The following is a 19497-nucleotide window of genomic DNA, read 5'->3' as shown; positions in this document are numbered from 1 at the left end:
AACGCTTCAGCGTATAAACATAAGCACAATTACTGTCCTTTAACTAAAATAGCGTATTAATCCACCTGATTACCTTCCACGTTGGGAAGAAGTAAAAAATGTTCGAGATTCCCTTATATTTATTCATAGTTTTGACCACACAACCGACGCAAAATATAAAGTTATTAAGCAGTAGTAACATCCATCTGTCAATGTTATAAACATTTATTGAGGTCCTATTCGCGGGCGGCACGAAACAAATACAAAAACTGGAAGGAGATGAGTACCAGTAAATGTCGGTATGGTTCATAAACAGGTGGTTCAAAGAAATCCGTAAAACAAACATTAGTGGTAGTAATAATGCACAGGAGGGAAAATCTGTAAATATAATAACTGCATTTCACCGGCTCTGTACCTGTATGTAATAAAATACCAATTAAGTTGTAAGTAGCTTGCAACCAGAAAGAGTTAAAATTGTTCTGCTTGAGTATATCACTATACATATATCACTGAGCTTTGCTCCTGCTGGAGAGTGATTTGAATTCCTGAGTCTTCCCACCGGCTTTCGTGCCTGCTGCTCCCCAAAACGCATCGTTTTGCGTTTGGACCTCTTTGCTTGTCGTACTTTTTATTTCGCGTTCCGGCTAAACATGGCGGCTACTGTGTTGTATTTGGCTGCGAAGCGGCTCCCTGTGGTGAATTCGTCCTCTAAAATTTTGCTACCTACTGTCCGGTAAGTGCAGTCTACAAAGTCAACTGTATTATTTTTGGTTGTCTGACCGAGTTGGGAAAAAGCAGTGGTTCATAGTACAATATAAGTTCTACAGTAGCCCTCTAGGAATGGCTAACGTAAACGACGAAGTTCGCTGTAGAATATCAAGCACATTTTCATGCAGAACTTACTGGCAGATTAACAGCATCTAACTGTTTAAAGATGTATAGTCATAGCCTCGGTTGACTGTTTATGCAACTTCTGCTACATAACTGCCAGTTAGCCGACTTGTGTATATGCCCTTGTTACGACCTCGGTACCTACTTTAGGTGGCTGGCTAACTGTGTACTCTGATCACTAGGCTATGCTACACGGTTGGGTGCTTTGAATAGTTAAAATAAAGGTGCCTTTTTAAAATTGCACTAAATATGCAAGTACGTGTACTAGCTAGCTGTAACTGTTGTACATAGGACTTGTAAATGCCGACAAACAAGCCTTGTTGCATTTTGACCCAGCTTTTCTGTCACCAGCGAGGTGATGCCGGTTATTCTCGGGTGCTTTTTCCGAATATTTTTATAAATGCCATGGAGTTTAAAAGCGAACATCTGAGTACCTTTCATCTTGAGCAATGGACATATAAAAATACACATTTTCTATAGATATTATGGTAACATTTAAACGGACCGACCTTTTATTTGTATAAGAAGTAAACTATCGTAAAATAGTTTTGTATTTTTAAAAATATTTATTTTTGGTAAATTTCCGTTTATCGATATAAAATAGTTAACACCGATGATGTACCGTAACTCAGTTGAGCGAACAGTTTAACACTTGCTAACTTATAATTTGTTTGAAAGTGTTAGTTGTAAGTTAACAGTAAATAAAACGATTGTCAAACACTGTTTTAACAGTTACACTGTTGGTCCCCTCTGTAGTGATGCAAATGTAATTTTTGAGAGCTGGGTCTCTTAAGCAGAAACATTTGCATTACATTCTGTTAGTTCTAAGGCAAACTGAAAAGAATGCCCCCCATAATGAAACATAGTTGCCATTCACACCAGAAACCCTATTAATATCAGATGATATATATTGTTGATCCATGTTGGAATTTTTTAAAATGCAGATACATGAGTTTTTTTCTGAGGAAAGCCTTGGTCGTATCTGCTTTAATATTCCATTAGGAATAAAATATATTCAAAACAGGTCTGGTTTTTCCCTGTTTATCATCTTTATATAATAATTACTCTTTGACTTATGGTTTACTTTATCAGACTGTCTTGTCTGATTAAGCTTGATATTTGTGGTAGTGAAACAGAATTTTCTTCAATGCCCTTTTGATAAAGTTGTTTATTCAAAAAAAAAAAATCAGGTGAAGTGTTAAAACATTTTTGCTTATTTGAGAACTTGTCTATAAAAATGTTTTAAAAGCTATGCCCAGCACGTTACTGCTTGCAAATGCCTTTCAGTCCTACAACTTCAGCATTTTTAGTTTTTTCTTTCCTCAGTCGATTCAACCCCAACCGGTCTTGTCCTCCAATAACTCTGGAGGGAGAAAGTCAGGAGAGTTTAGTCTGTCCACAGCATGGCGAGTGTTTGCTCTTGGTCACCAGTACACTGCCGTGGTCCGGCACAATCAGCCCTTGCCATCGGCACTTTCCTGGTAATGGTGAGCGACCAGCTAGCATAAATTGCAGTCTGTTGTGAGCTGGCCAAACAGGGCCTGCCAGAAACTCAGCAGACAGAACTAATGGGGGAGAAAATGGATTTGCAGTGCACCCCCCCCCAAACCCTCTATGGTGTCTCTTTTCATTTATTTTGAAATATCCTCGTATGACATTTTCTTGTGTGTATTCATGCCCGTAACTTGTTTGCAGGGCGGCTAGCACGTCAGGGAGGAGCCTGGCACAGGGCAAAGGACCCGACACGCAGGTCATCACAGTGGATGAGAAGCTGGTGAGGATCCATGTTTCTCAAACGGGGATGGTACCTTTCAGTTAATCTGTGAATTCAGTCTGCTGTTATGTGACAGTTATGTGAGAAGCTCATAAGTTCAGAATATTCCTCATGTATAGGAGGAGTGGGGGGGGTGGTCTCTAAGGTCCTCTGGCTGTTCTCTCTGCCTAGATCCTAAGTCTGACCTTATTGTGAAGTTCTTTCATTTGCAGGTGTTTTAATTACTCTATTCAATGGTAGCATTACAGGTTTCTCATCCGGCCATTAGTTATGTTCCATTTTTCTCAAATGTTAGCTTTTCAGAAGTGTTAGCCCTCTTTGCTTGTGCAATAAACCTCAATATTGTCACCAGCGATCGCTTGACTTGCACTGCTGTCCAGGTCACTCCTGTCTGCACGCTGCTGGCCACAGCCTCTAAGCTCGGCCACCGTGCCTCAGATGGGTAACAGCAGGTGGAAACCTTTCAAGTGCGCAGACAGAGAGAAATATTGATGCTTAGATGTATTTTTTTGGAGTTGGGCGGGGGGCTAAAGTGGTTTCTCCAGACCCAGACTGTGGCAGCACTGGCAGACAGGCTTTGGCTGTCTTGGACATTGAGCTCCTGGCTGGGACCACTGGTGCGTAAAAAGAGCCGGGGGGGGGGGGGGCTGGGGGAGGTGGTGAGAGATGGGGCCAGTCCAGAGTCTGTGCCCAAAGGTCACAGTGTGGGATTTCTGCATGAGACGTGAAGCTTTCAGATTTTAATTTTCCCTCCATACAGAAACGGAAGGGAAGCCGTGTTCTGGTGGGGGACAGTTGGCCCGTTTGCTTTCGGAACCGCACAGTGCGGCGCGACCGCGAGCCAGGCAGGACCATCACCGCGGCGACCTGCTCTTCCCCCTGGCACTCAGTGGCAGCGCGGTCGCTGCTGTCGGCCTAAATCGTTTTTAATTAATTGCTTGACTGTAAAAGCATTGTGCAGCCTCCAGAGTGAACGGTGTCATTATTTATCTCTCTAGTGGGTTTATGAAGTCAGCACAGGTTCCCCCTCTGTGGAATATAATGGTCAATTTGCGTCACGTTAGTGATTAAAGACACGTGTCAGAGCAGCCCGGTCCTAGGGGTTCATCCTAGCTGTCCTTTGCCAGCAGTCACCGTTGGATTGGGCGAGCTGTGCAGCTACAGACGCTGTCTGGATAGCTGGCGACGTGGATCTGTGCATGGCAGGCATCCCTTTACCCCCCAAACACACCCCGCCAAAGTGAAGAGGATAGTCCAAGTAGAGCAAAGCGGAGACTGGCAACTGCACCCGAAGTCCTTTGATGGCACTCGTCAGAAGGCACGTAGACGTTTAACAAAGTGGGAAGAGGACGAAGTGGGGGGGGGGGGGGGGGGGGGGGGGGCTGCATTGAAGAGGATGTGTTGGACAGGTATTCAGGGCACGTCTCTGTGCCAGCGTGCTGATTAGGCATGCAGCGACTGTCCACTCTGTTCAGCAGCGTTTCATCTCATTATCCGTACAATACCCGCCATGGTGGGGGCAAATAATCCAGTTATGCCAGTCTACAGGGGAAAGTCTCATTTAAAAACAGGCCTTGGAGGGGCCTTGTGAGGGAGCCGCCCCATGTAGCTTCACCGTCCCGCATGTCATTTAACAGAAAGATAAACATGCTTTAATATTCATCAGTGTTAAATTTAAATTGTCCAGGAGATTAACCCTTTAACAATTATTGTGCAGAAAACCTTACTGCTTTTGTTTCTCTGTCACTAAAAACTTTTTTTTCATAATTGAAGTTCCATCCCATGGAAATGCAGATAAAACTAAAGGCCATCGTCAAGGGCGTTTCCGAGTGGGAAGTTAAAAGGGCCCATCAGGGAAGACTGGTCTGTCCCAAATTGGGCTTTGCTCCCCTCCTCCGCAGACACACACACACACACACTCGAGTATCTGTTTTGTCTGCTGCAGCATTCCCGTGCAGAAATTTCAAGGCTTCGGTCTTGAACACTGGGTCAGAAGATATGCCTGTAAGAGGGAGCTAGCCAAGACTGTACATTTCCTACGAAATTAATTTTGTTTATTTAATAGTTGGGGGGAAAGTAAAACCTTTATTTAGGGGGATTATGCTTCTGGAGAAATGGGCACTCTAAGGGTTGTTAAATTTCACAGTATGCGTTCACCTGGATAAGTTACCGAATTGGTCTCGGCTCAGAAGTAGTTGCGCCTTACTGCATTTGGAAATGATTTGGCTCTGACTGAAACAGACAGCCATTTCTGCTTCATTTTCTGTCTGAATGGGTTTTGTTTTGCCGTCTTATAATAGAATACAATTCCCAGTCTAAAATACTGATTATCTGAGGTGAAAAGGAGGAAAAAACTTGCAGGATGGATCTGCATAGAATTTTTAATTAATGCTGAAGTTGTGTAAATCCTTGGTAAACTGATACAGAACTTAACATAGTAGCTACATTTTGATTTGACTTGTGTATAGATATGGTGACCTGATGCAGCGATACTCCACATTGTACCGTTACATTTCTGCACATTGTGTGAGAGATCCCATCTGTTTAATCTGCAGGCACATCACCGCCTTACTGTGTGTGACAGCATCCAAACAGCTGGGCATATTAAACCCATACTCATTATTATACTGTAATTATCAGAACTCAACCTCATTTGAAAACAAATGGAAAACAAATAGCTTTTAACAATCTGGCTGTTTACTTAAAACAGGGTGGCTTGTTGTTGAGAAATTAATTCCTTAGGACAAGGGGAGTTCCCCAAAAAGCAAACTATCGATTCAGAAATTGATTTCACATAATGTTGGAGTTTGATTTGACGGCATGTTAGCCGTCAGTTCAGAGAGAGCACAGTAAGTTTGCTGACGTTGTGGAGGACGACGTGCATGAATCTCATTTGCCGTGCCTGTGGATGCCATTCACGATCCTCCCTGCATGCTTTCCACGCCATTTCAGTTTCCTTACTTGCCAGTCATGCTTGTTCGTTATAGATACGACCGTGTGATCGTAAATAGCTACCATAGAGCCATGGGGGAGCGTCATTGATGTCCGCGGTCGTGGCACAATGAGTATGCAGGACCCAAATGAGTCACGTCGCATCCTTAAGGTTCAATGACTGGGTTTGATTTATATATATATATATATATATATATATATATATATATATATATATATATATATATATATATATTTTTTTTTTTTTTTTTTTTTCCCTCTAACCCCTATGCCAAAATTCTGCTACATAACTCCTTTTCTAGTGTAAAATTTGCGTGATAAATGTGATTTATTTGCATTTTAAAATTCCACTGGTGGTTCTTAAAAATATTACCGATCGAGGTTTCGATATCAGCCTGTTGGCTGATGCATTAGCTTGTGGGGCTCTCCTGTCCTTAAAAACATTCCCCCTGCCTGTATGGAGGTCCCCGCTGCTGATCTCTGCCTTGGTCCCGTCATATTGCTCTTAATGTCCCATCGCTTTCTGGGATGCGGGTTGCGTAACAAAAGGCTTCCAGCATCTGAAATATTCAAAAGTTCAAGCGAATATAAAACTTTTTTTTAAATGGGGAATGTTCACCTGAAATACCTAGAGTTTAGCTCGTAAGAGAACGGAATGTAACGTAGATGGATTAAATATATAACATTTCTTTACAATATTTAAGTGAATTTGCATATACAGCTACCGAGATTCTATATTCAGGCTTGATTCATAGCCTTTTTTCTGTTATGTCTGCTTGTTAATATCTAGGCATAGTGTACAGCCGCGAACATTTTCATGGACATTTTTACTGCGTAGAAATTTTCTCTGGAAAGGATGTTGTATTTGTAATTTTTTTATGTTTAAACTCATTTATTGATTCAAGGTAGATTTGCAATATGCATTGTAATTTGTTTTTTGCATAATTGTGCAGCTGACTTCAGAATTAAATTTCTGGCACTGCTAGTAAAGCTCGGTTTTTGTTTTAAGCAAGATAGAGGTTTTGCCTGAATCTGCCTGCTGATCAGAGAAGGGCGTGAGGCCACAGCAACTCGATTAAGGAACTAGATATGTTGAATATTAATGAGGAGGTGGGTGCTTGGAAATTGTAAATTGAAGCCTTTTAACTGTGGCTTCATTTATGCTGTGCATGTTGTCAGTTCCTCCGCAACCTTTTCTGGAAGGGCAGATACCATCATGTTGAAAAGTCACTCTACTTCTGCTGGACTATGAGGTTCTGCTAGAACACTGAATACTCTACTGGGAGGGCCGCGGTTCTTATGCTTCAGGCTCATTAAGGTAAATGGTATTTAATTGGGCCCCGTTTCCATCCCACACAGTAGTGCACTGTAAGAAGCAGCTTTGGAGACAATGCATTACGCGGTGGGTCCAGACGGCTGCCGTACCCAGGCAGCTCCCATGCTCTTTATTCCTGGAAGCACTGGAGGTGTCAGAAATATAGACACGCTTCCACATGACGAAGACTTTGCCGGCTCTTCCCCCCCTCCGTATCCCTTAAGCCCGCCATTCTGTCTGCATATCCAGGTATTGTAGGGCTCTGAATAGTGTCAAACTTCATAGTTCTCATTATGCTTCCTGTACGTGCTGGAAGAAAGGTGCTTGCGGAGTGGCTTTTCCCGTTCTCATCTTCGCCCCTAATTTTCCTGGGAATGCCGCACTCTAGCCACCGTCGTGAGCTTTGTGCCGGGCCATTGTCCGTTGTTCCGAGAGGCTGCCTGGCTTTTTCCTCGTGTTTTGCGGCCACATAATAAAAGTCTAGACTTTTTATCTGTCAGATAATAGGCTGAATTTATAATGCGTTTCTTTTTTGTGGCTGTAATAACTTGTTTATTATTCCTGGTGGTGGTTTCTGCATCGTCTGTGCTTTCGTTTTTTTGGTTTGAATAAATTATGCCTGCTGGTTTATGTCACATTTATATCTCGTTTATCTGTAGTTGTCTGTAACAATAAAAATGCCCTGGGCCATGTCTCTGATCTGTGGCAGCTTTTTGTTTCATTTTATTTATTTATTTGATGATAGACGTTTGGTCTTTTCACTGTTCAATGTGTGTGATGTCTTCTGATAAAAATCTCTAGGTATGAAGTGGCTTTAGTTCTATTACATTTAATCGCTTAAATATCCTGCAATAAATTAAGGCATTTCGAAGGATCATTAACTACTGTAACCTGCTTATAAATTCTAGGTGTTTAGTTGATGCTGCTCATTTTATCTAGCTAATCCCCCAATTGCATCTACAGTTAAACACTATAAACTCCTCCTTTCTAGGTTCAGGATGCGCCGTTAAATGTTTAGCGGCCTTTTTTGCGTGGGATGCCCGGACCTTTTTGCAGCTCAGGACAGCACATGTATTTGTCTCATAAAGACAGTGATGTCGGGTGCATACAACCAGGGCGGGACGTAAGGTTTGCTGTTGGAGTCTGTTGCTCGCTCCTAAGCTTTGTTGATGGCAGAGGAGTGTCAGTTTTTAAGCAGTCAAGTGGAAATAAGTCGGCTACCACTGCATACCTGTCTGAAATTCAGGAGAGACTGTGCTCAATGAAGAGGCAGCTGTTAAATGTATGTGCATTAATTCGGTCCTCATGATCTAAATTGTCATACGATGAAAGAATTTGAGTGTCCTCTGAACAGGAAATGGACCTCCGACTTATTGATTATGATCAACTTACTGCGTTAACTTCAAATATTATGTTCCTGATTTACTTTTTTTACCTGTGAATATCAGTGTGCAAAGTGTTATTTGAATGAAGTCATAGGATCAAAGCCCATGAATGTGATGGTTCCTGACTGCTTCAGCATACTGGCATATCGGTTCACCTGAGCTCATTTAGTACAATATATCTGTACATATAATGTTCACATAAGTGCTGCAATAATCTGCTAAATAAAATTAGAATAGTCATCTGCCTAGCTAGTGCATTGATTGGACGGATAGATAGATGCACAGACATAATAAGCAGGTTGTCTAGGCTCATACGGACTATACTCGCTGGGCAAATGTTTGTTCGTTCGTCACCTAGCATAATTTCTTTCCTAAGTTCCTTTCAGTACTGTCTCCTACCCCCGGTCTGACTTGGCTGAGAATAATTTATTGTAGCTTCTGTAACTTTTTTTTTCTCCTGCGAGTATAATCTGCTTTAAGCACCTCTCTTCCTTCTCTCTGACCTGGTTCCATTGGGCGCGGATGAAATCCTTTCTCTCCAAAATGTGGACCCTTATTTTAGGCTGCATTGGCTTTTCTCTTGATGCAGCTTATATCTCTGATGCTAAAAACAGACTTGGATACACAAACATTAAAAACCCCTGAACTTAACTGAACTTAAGATGTTTTTTTTAAACCTAAATATTTCCTTTTAATATTTATCCATTACCTAAGAATTTTTCATGTTTGAAATGTATTCTGCTACCTTCCCAGAAACCAGCTATTTTACTTCTTCCTGGCCTAGTAAACAGAGGTGCTACAGCCCTGAGCTGTTTTTCCGGTTGTCTGCGCACTGTTGATTATTATTTTGTAGTTTAACGACCTCGGTGCCACCGCCCACCCTCAGTTTCGGTTAAGAGTCTTGGATCTGTTTCTGATGACTTGACTTGAAACAGTGGTTCGTTACTCTTGGTCACCTACCTTCTAACCCGCGGGGATGTTGCCTTTCCGTCAAAACAGGACAGCTTTCAAAACATACTTCTGTCTCACTTTGATCATTGCACTGTCAATTAGTTTTGAAAGATTCCCCCCCCCCCACCCCCAAAACATGCTAAGCTCATTTGGAGTTCCTAAGTTATCTGTAGGTGTGTGTGTGAATGGGGTGTGCGCCCTGCGATAGGTTGGCATTGCGCCCTGTGTTATTACCTGCCCGGTACTTGCTGCTTCCAGAATAGGCTTCAGATTCCCACGACCCTGCAATGGACAAGCGGGTACAGAAGATGGACGAATGATTGATTTATTGATTATATGATTTAAATATTTTATTAGTGAATCTGTTTTGTTTAGGATTTGCCAGCTTCCCTTAATACTTAGCTGAACTATATCAAACCAGTCCACATGATATAAATTTGGGCTTTTGAATTGCCCTCTCATTAATCCTATTTTGACGAAGAAATAAGCTTGATAAACATCCCTTCTTGTGCTTCACACCACTGCGGCTACAGACATCAGTCAGATATTAGGGCAACAGACAGCTCTTTTCATGCTCCTTCTGTATTCCAGAAACTGGCTGGTTTAAAAATGTGCAGTCTTCTGATAAATCGGGTTTGCAGAAACAAGCTGAAGTCCAGGTATTTTCCTATTAGGAATAGAGTTACTTAAAAGTTGTGAATTTATGTGGTGATATTCTAGATGCTTCAGTCTTTTCCCAGGCATAAGCATCAGAGAAACGCACAAATGCATATTGCAGAGACGGATTGTTTTCACTAAGCGGGTCTTTGACAAGTCAGCACACTGATGACAGGCAATGATAGATACAACTTCAAAGAGTACAGATGGCCATTGAAATGTATGAAAGTCTCGTATTGAAAGTAGAGTGGCCTGTAAGACATGGGGGGGGCAGGGGGCTTCTGCCAAGGTCCTGTTTGCTGAAGAATGTCCCCAAAATGGTCTCTCTTTAAAGATCTCTGAATAGACAGAATGGAATCTTTAAAAAAAATATATATATATATTTACAGGGAGTTTTTTTTCTTAGTTTGTTTTTCTATGCCTCCCACCCCCCACACCTTAGGTCATCAGTTCAATCATCAAGCAATCCCAGCCCCCACAAGCTGATCCACTATACCTTTTAGTCAACAAGTGTCATCATCTCATCAGGGAAGTTTCATCTGTATCACACATCTTTGCAATTATGCAAATTTGGAAGAGGACCCCAGAACAGTCCTCAAACAGTCCACAATGTAAATGCTTTTTTTTTTTATTTTTAATGTAAACTGTTGCTACGTTTTGCCCATGTTCCCCTTTTACCCTATAAATACTGTTTAAAAGAGCGAGGCCTTCATCACCAAGGAAATGAAAACAACAGATTGTTAGGATGCATTTCACGTGTCAGAAATCAACCTTCTGTCTAGACAGTTTCTATTCAAAAGGGAGTATCTGTGCGCTTCCATCAGACTGCACATTTAACGGCCCCATACGCCTTGGTGTCTGACAGGATCAGCCATTATTGTCCTCTTTATTGTGGCATGTTGATCTTCGTACCATGTAGTATTATAAGGCTCAGCTGTTGACGTCTGCTGCCCCAGGCAACCCCACCCTTTCCTCCAACAAGGTTCATAAGCTCTACCTTCTTTTTTTTTGGCTTTTCTCCAAATTGAAGGACTTTTGATGTTATCGTGTGGCCTCCATAGTTCAGCATGGCTACTGGTCTAACGCAGTTTTGCAACTGAAGACGTGATGTTTTCTCGAGGCTTAGTTTGATCTTTTGCGTTGCATATGTCCCTACCAGCATTAAACTTCAATATCTTTATATGTTGTTTAAAGATATGAAATAGCACACAATTACAACTAAGAAAATTAGTGATTTCTGGATTTCCTGTTGAAAAGAACATCTGTTCTAGCTTTATTTTTAATATACAAGTTCAGATTGTCACTCCTCTGTCATCAGAGGATTACAGCTGTTTAATAAAATGATGAAAAACTGAGTGTGAGTAAAACGGAATTCCATACATCGATGGCTAACCTGGTGTGATGGATGTTTAATCCTGAAATGGGTACTGCCTGAAGAAGCTATCCCGCGTGCAGCATATTCACACAGGTCTTGCCGGTTGTGGCCGTCATACTTAATGCAGCGGTTTCCCGCTTGAGTTCCTCCTTTAGGAAGCTCTTGACTGAGATTGCTGCCTTGGTTCTGTTTCCCCTTAGGACATCGTGCCGCTGACAGGAGTGCCAGAGGAGCATGTGAAGGGGCGCAGGGTTCTCATATCCGTGCCCGCACGCACAGCAATGCAGTCTGGGGTCAACAACACACGCAAGTGGAAGTTAGCCTTTGACACCCAGGAAAGATGGGAAAATCCTCTGATGGGCTGGGCTTCCACGTAAGAACATCTCGCCTGCTGTCACTCACCACCAGGAAACCTGCTGATCATACAGCACAATTATATCTAATCAATCTGTCTTCCAACCTCCTCAGCCAATGGCATGCAGCTTATGGCACAAGGCAGGGGCACGCCATGGATGGGAGTCTAGTCAGTCACGGGGAATATGCATGCCCAACCTCACACATAAATTAACAGCGAGCATCACACCCACGCAAATCACTTTGTCACATAACTTGACATTTGGTATGTGCAGGTGAGTGATGAGGGAGTGTAAATGGAAAGAACACAGGAAATGGTAATATGCGGCACTGCACTAATAAATGGTGGGCAAACATGTTTACTGTTTTGTTTAAAATAAACCTAAAACACTATGTGCTTACACTATAAAATATATGAACTGATGCAATAATGGGCTAGAATACACATAGTTTATTAGTTGTATTGTAGACCTGAGGCTATTTACATAGCTGTGTGAGTGTTGCTGTTTCAGTGGCCAGTTCTGATGTCAGAGAAATAAGACAAAGCCAACGCCTGTTTATAAATACTAAGGAGAGCTGAGGTGTTAGAGGCGTATAACCTTCCTCTTAAGATTGATTCTTTATTGGCCATCTGCAGCAGGTGCATTGGAATCCTTACCCATTCTTTATATTGAAACAGGGATGCCTGTTCTCCACAAAGACTTAATAGCCAAATAAAAATGTACAATTAATTTGAACAGCTGCTTTTCTACACTTGAATATATGAACAGTGAGTTTCATGGTCTCAAAGTGGAGACCAAGACCAGACCACTCTTCTGCTCAGCCACTGCTTCATGAAAGCCTTCTGCAGCCAAAATTCCCGGCAGTCTACTGTGCATGCTCTAATTTTTCATCACAAGTTTCAGTATTACATCGAAGAGAACCTTAGGTAGTTAATATGTACTTAGTACACCTCTTCCAAAGAGCACTTTGAGAATTTATTCTGTGTATTTTCGCTACAGTTAGGACCCACGTAGTGTTCCTCAGACTTCTGATTGAATAATTTAGTATTATGTAAGTGTAATAATGGCTAAAAACAGTGCTGGTAATGTTTGGAGAGCTTCCTGGTACATGGGTGTTAACGTACAGCTCACGGCGCACACCTGTGCCCAGTCACACGTCCCTGAAAGCGTCGTTTCTTCAAATTAGTTGCTGCCTAATTAACGTGTGCTTGTGGTGTCTTGCTCATACTTTTTGGTACGCCCTTCTTGTTTTTACAACCTGAGGTGCTATTTAACCTTCGCCGCCAGGACTGCCGCGATCACGTCACAATGTAATTGCAATCATAGGGCACATGCACAATCATCACCAGGGCTGTAGATAAGTGGTGAAACATTTGCCCGGACGCCGGTTATTTGGTAGTATGTAGATGTTTACTTACGCCCGGTTTGGTACGCAGTTTACTGTTGTGCCTAAGATATTAATGAGATGTGTGTTGTGACTCCCAAAAGTTAGTGATGTGTATAAATTTGGCGTATCCTTATATTTAATAAAGGTGTTGGACTTCACATTGCGAAAAGTATGACCAAACCAGCAACACTGTAGTACCAAAGAGCCAGCGTCCGGACATATGTTTCACCCGTCATCTAAAGCCCTGGTGATAATTGCACTTGTCTTGTAATCACGATTATATCATGACATGATCGTGACAGCCCTATTCACCACCCAGAGAAGTGAGTGTTTTGGACTTCGGATTGATTCATATGTGCGGCTACTTATTTGGGAATTGAATTTTTTATTTTGTTTCATGTGCTCTGATGCTTTTTAACGTTTTTGCTGTGTTTTCCTCATACTGTCTTAGGGCTGATCCGTTGTCCAACATGGTCCTTACGTTCAGCACTAAAGGAGATGCTGTTGCATTTGCTGAAAAGAACGGTAAGCTGGGCTTGTGGCTAGAACACAGTGCATTTGAGCAGTGGGATTATGAGGGCATTTGAATGAGCCCTTACCACTACTGAGGATACCAATGTCAACATGGAAGTCTAGCAAAGTCATAACCTGAGAACATGACACTGCATGTTGGCCAGTCTAAACATATTTTTTTCCTTTGGAAAGGTTTGGGATTATCTATGGGTTATGTAATTCTTAGTGATGACTGAAGAGCAGGGAGGCTGGTTGTTTGAGAAACCTTAGATGAATATGCATGAAGGGATTATTCACTATAATGACATAATGATCACTGAATTTGTGCGTTTCGTTCAGACCTACCGGCACAGGTGTATAAAATCAAGCATCTATCGGTGCGGTCAGGTTTACAAACATTTGGGAAAGAACAGGCTCATAGGGTGCCACCTTTGCGATAAGTCAGTTTGGTCAACTGTAAGTGGTATTACTGCAAAATGGAAGCATTTAGAACCAACATAAACTTGGCCACGAAGTTACAGACCACATCAAGTAACAGCAGGGTCACCGAGTGCTGAGGTGCATAGTATTAAAAGACACCAATGCTCTGTCGACTCAATAACTGCAGATTCTCAAACTTCCTCTGACATTAACCCCAACACAAAAAACTTCACTGGGAGCTTCATGGAACGGGATTCCATGGCCAAGCAGCTGCATTCACCTCATTTGCGCCTCACATCACCAAGCAGAATGGCAAGTGTCGGATGGAGTTGTGTAACACTGGACTCTGGAGCAGTGGAAACGTCTTCTGTGGAGTGGCAAATCACGCTTCTCTGTCTGGCAGTCTGATGGACGAGTCTGGGTTTGGTGGATGCCAAGAGAATGTTACTTGCCTGACTGCATTGTGCCAACTGTAAAGTTTGGTGAAGGAGGGATAATGGTATGGGGTTGTTTCTCAGGGGTTGGGCTAGACCCCTTAGTTCCAGTGAAGGGAACTCTTAATGCTTCAGCACACCAAGACATTTTGGACAATTCCATGATTCCAATTTTATAGGGACAGTTTAGCGACAGCCTTTCTCTGTTCCAGCATGACTGTGCCCAAGTGCATAAAGCAAGGCCCATAAAGACATGGTTGAGTGAGTTTGGTGTGTAAGAACTTGACTGGCCCACACAGAACCTTGACCTCAGCCCTTTTTTGGATGAAGTGTAACGGAGATTGTGAGCTAGAGCTTCACGCCCAACATCAGTGCCTCACCTCACAAATGCTTTTCTGGATGAAAAGGTAAATATTCCCACAGAAATACTCCAAAATATAACGGAAAGCCTCTCCAGAAGAGTGGCAGCTGTTATAGCTGCAAAGGGGAGACCCAACTTCATATTGATGCCTATAGATTTAGAATGTGATGTCATAAAAGTTTCTGTAGGTGTAATGGCCAGGCGTCCTAATACTTATGTTCAAAAAGAATACATCCTGATTCAGGCTAGTGTCTCCTTTGACACTTTTCAACATTTTTCAATACTTACTGTGAAATGCGTCAAATATTGTGGTCTTTCAAGTATTTATTTCTGAACAAATCTATATTCCTGTTTTGGGTGCATGTCAATCTGATCTTGAGGCAGTTTTTAAGACTTCAGTCAGATTAATCTGTGGTGCCATGTGATTTGAAATAGACAAGTATTACTTTATGGTCGCTGCCAGTACCTTATATATATTCCGCGGAGCTGTGTTGAGTTACAGGCTGCAGTTTCATTCTCCTCTGTGTGGAAACACGGCGCTGTATTATAACTAAAAGATTTTATTTAATCTCTTGCTTGTAGCCATAATCTGGTCATTCCATGTCTTTGTGGCTTTCCTTTACTATATTTCATTGATTGGTTTATGTTTAATTTTATGATTTATAATTTTATTTTTGATTTTTCAGGTTGGAGTTACGAAGTAATGGAAAAGAAGTCACCAACTCCGAAATCAAAATCATATGGAGCCAATTTTTCCTGGAACAAAAGGACAAGAGTGTCAACAAAATGAGTAGCTTCAGTCTTCTGTCTGGCTAGTCTCAGAAAGTTGTATAGTATTACACCGATATTCTTATTAATGACTCAATAAAATTACTTACAATGTGTTGGGCTTTGTATTTCTTCAGCTAAAATTCTACTGATTTATTCAGTGAATCATAATGTGCTTCATTGTCACACTTGATTTATATTTAATGCCTTTTTTTTTTTTTTTTTAATGTCTCCAGGTCCATGAGTTTATCTGGAAAAAAGTTGACAGGCATTTGGGCCCAGAAAATTGTTTTGCCTAACAGGGTTCTGTGCACCAGTTTCAAATGCGTGAAACAAAATTATCTTAAGTGGCAATTTCCTGTTTAGTCCATTTCTGAATGCAATGTGATTGAAGAGAGAAATACAATTAGTATAACTGCCATGTTTTAATCATGGTCAAAAGCATTTTTAGAATCTGTTTCTGTGATTAGCAATTGGCACTAAAGCCTTTACAATGGGTAATGGGAGATCTTCCCTGCAGTTGTTGATTGCTAACTTGCATGTGTTTCTTATGACTTTTATTTATTGACAGAGTTGAAGTAGTTTTGTGAATGATGACAGCTGAAGCTCGAATTTCTTCCTTTTAAGCTGCAGTATAAGCTTCAGTTTTCCATACAGCTGTTCTGAAAATGAGCTCTGCTCCTGCATGTCCACCTAGGACGACGATCCAGGGTTTCTCCCAGGAATCAATGCGACTGAGCAGAGAGATTCGCCAGATGGTCTCTGATACCAGACTCTGCCTGGGACATCTTGCATTTAAGAGCAATCGGTATCCCCTGGTCATCTGTATAGCATGTTTTTGTATTGTGGGAGTAAAACAGTATGATTCAGGAAAAACCCCCATAAATGTGAGAACTTGCAGAGCCCAGGTTCCAATGGACCGCAAGGGAGCCCGCATGGCCACAGACTGCAAAGACACATCAAGCACAGCGATTGTGTCTCACCATACAGCTTAATTGTTTAAAATGGTGACGTTACAATGCGTCAGCTTCTTCATAACTTGTTGTTCTTCCAAGCTATTGCACTAGGCTCCTTTTGAGCAAATGTGGTTGAGAGTACTCAACATTTTGAAAAGTTCGGCACTTAGCCAGATACACCTGCAGGATAACACTGATAAATCAGCTTTTTCTGCCTATAGTGCATCTTCTCCAGTCTGTGCATTGTGTCCCTTTTCACATACATCAAACATATATAGAAGATCAGTCATACTGTTCTGGTGCATTAGTTGTTAGACTATACAGTTTGGTGTTTTACCGATTCGAATTGCCCTTCTTCGGGAAAACAGCGAAAAAGCACTGACAATGAACCCTGAAAGACTAACTGATTAATCGCCATTGCATATATTTGTCATTTAGTTTGTGTAGCAGTTAATATTTGTGTTTGTAGCCTATAAATGTGTTTTGGCATAAAATGGCGACTTACGAAAGTATGATTAATTTGTCGGTGTGGATTTGTTCATTTTACTTTGAAGATAAGTTGTGCATTACTAGCAACACAATGATAATATACATTTCATCCATCCATAATCCATCCATAAAACATAAAATCCATAAAACTACTTTTGCATTAGGAGGTGGCAGATTTATTTTATTATGCAGATGCTTGTATGTCTGTTTGTCTGTAGAATATGTTGATAGCAGTCGCCAACAGGTGAATTCATAAGCAGAGTCCACCCGCTTTCTCTTGGATCCAGCTTCTTAACATCTCTCTTCCTTGAACTAATGCAGCTACATATTTTGCCTGGCTGTCCTGTCGAAGTACTGATTGGGATGCGCAAGTTTAAAAAAAAAAATCAATACGTCATATAATCCGTATAACAAGTCTTCGGGAAATTGCTCCTTCAGTGGTGACTTTTTAAAAATACGTCATTGTCTGCACCATAAATCTCGCATTTATCTACAGCGTTTTGTTTTCGAGACTAATGAAACAGGCTACTTCGATGCGCATGAGTGTAGTGAATTTTTACACCACCCTTGTAAATATTTCCATTTATATTTTCATGCAACAGATAATAAGAGTTTACCTAAATACATTTGAATTATAATACAGATAGGCCTAGTTGCGCATTCCAGGTGAATGTGGAATAATATTTTAGATGCACCGTTAAAACCTTTTTGATAAATCTCGCTACAATTTTACACGTGATTTAGCAGCGAACATTGATAGGAATGCAACGGGCAAACGAACCAGAACTCAATAGGTGAACTTATTTAAAACGTTTCACATTCGCCTTTCGTTTTACTTTTATTGCCTAAACACCTGGACTTGTTTCGGGTTTTTGACCACCGCAAAATAAAAATGACCAAAATTCGGCGCCATTCCGAAAGGTGAAAGCCGAAAACAGAATCGGTTTTCATTTCTTCTCCATTTGAAGGAGATGCAGTTTGGCAGCACTGGAAAACCTTGAAGATTAATGGTGTAAAGAGGGCCCCTGACAGCCTTTCCGCCGGTTTCAGTTCTCCTGGGTGGGCCGATTGGTTTTGGATGTCACTTTTGCTACTTAATCTTGTATATGTGAAACAACCTGACGTGTCTGGCGGGCCGAGCGCTCCGGTTCTGTATAGACATTAAGTAGAAAGACAGATAAAAGGGAACTTTGCGGGATTATCGCTGCCCGTATCTTCCTCACATTTTTTTTTCCAATATCAGAATTCAGATTAATTCAACAGTAAAAATAAGAGACATGCATTGCTGAAATTTAAATATTATGCTTGATAATAGCTGTATACAAGTTGAATTTACTATTAATATTGATATTAATGCTATATTTCTTACGTTATTTAACGAAATATGTAAATGTTTACAGTATCTATCATTTAAATAAAGGCAGAAAATTTCATCCTTATAGAAGATGCTTAATTACGTCTCACGTAAATGTTCTTTATTTTTTCTTCCTAGTGTAACATTAAACTGATGTTAAAGTGCTAACTTTTCATCTGCCTTATGAATGCCTATTGGTGTCATGTATAAGCTATTGTTCTTGGCTACATGCATTGGAACCTCACGCTTAAAAGTTCTTACCATGTTGTTTTGTCCTTTTCATCCATGTGAGTGCATGAATGGACATTTCGAATAATCACAGCGTGCAAAGCATTTCAGTTATTTCTGGAATAGAGGGATTCCCAGACAGATTACTGTTTTAAATAAGCAGCTGTTTTCTTTCACGGGGTTGTCTGGCTGGCAAAGGGACACCAACCATTTGAGTAAATCCCGACACGGCACTCAAATCGAATTGGCAGAGGACGACTCATTTTTTTGTGCAATAACCAGTCGAAACTCACAAGGTAATGTAAGGTAAAGGGGAAGGATTCTGCCTCATTAAGTCTCGAGATAATATATTTTTAAGAATGGAAAAGTAATAGAGAACGTCCTTAAATTTTCCACAGGATATCAAAAGATAAGTTGCACAAATTTAAAAGAATACAGCTTATGGGTTATTTCAATAGAGGTTTTATAAATGTTACTGTAAACCTTACAACTCATATTTCAAGGTTTTTAGTGCAACAAAGCACTAAAAATATGCAAATTTTTATGATACACGTGACGTTTTATTCTGAGTACCGCTCGTCTGTATTTAAAGGGCACATTCAGAAAGTTTTGTAATACAGTCCATGTTTCACCAAAAGTAAATAATATCTATTGTCTGAATTATAAGATGAGGCATATAAAGGAATGAATTGTGACACAGTGGTTTGTGTGGCTAAATAAATTAACATGAGTCCCTGAACATTATTGCTTAGGTGCTATTAACAAATAGTAGAGTATTTGAGCACATTTGAACAGACATTGACTTATTGTGAGGTTTCCCAGGACAGCAAACGCCCAATCCTTAGAAACGGAAGCTAGTGGATTCAGATGTGTGCTATTCTGTGAATTAATGACGTGCAATTGACCCGGTGCTATGGCACGTGGCTTTGACACTGTTAGTGCGTCGTGGCTT

The 19497-nt window shown here is 41.0% G+C and overlaps 1 protein-coding gene across 1 annotated transcript; it reads left to right on the top strand.

Annotated features, from left to right (window-relative positions):
* Window positions 1-560: 560 nt before the first annotated feature.
* Window positions 561-15634, top strand: ndufs4 (NADH:ubiquinone oxidoreductase subunit S4). The gene is made up of 5 exons (XM_049001042.1): window positions 561-712; window positions 2566-2644; window positions 11480-11652; window positions 13474-13547; window positions 15437-15634. The coding sequence occupies exons 1-5, from the start codon at window positions 630-632 to the stop codon at window positions 15538-15540; spliced, it is 513 nt and encodes a 170-aa protein (XP_048856999.1). The 5' UTR covers window positions 561-629; the 3' UTR covers window positions 15541-15634.
* The last annotated feature ends 3863 nt before the right edge of the window (window positions 15635-19497 follow it).

This window comes from Brienomyrus brachyistius, chromosome 2 (assembly GCF_023856365.1).
Source record: "Brienomyrus brachyistius isolate T26 chromosome 2, BBRACH_0.4, whole genome shotgun sequence".
NCBI lineage: Eukaryota > Metazoa > Chordata > Actinopteri > Osteoglossiformes > Mormyridae > Brienomyrus > Brienomyrus brachyistius.
The sequence above is the reverse complement of the archived record's forward strand: the minus strand, read 5'-3'. Positions and strand labels throughout refer to the sequence as shown.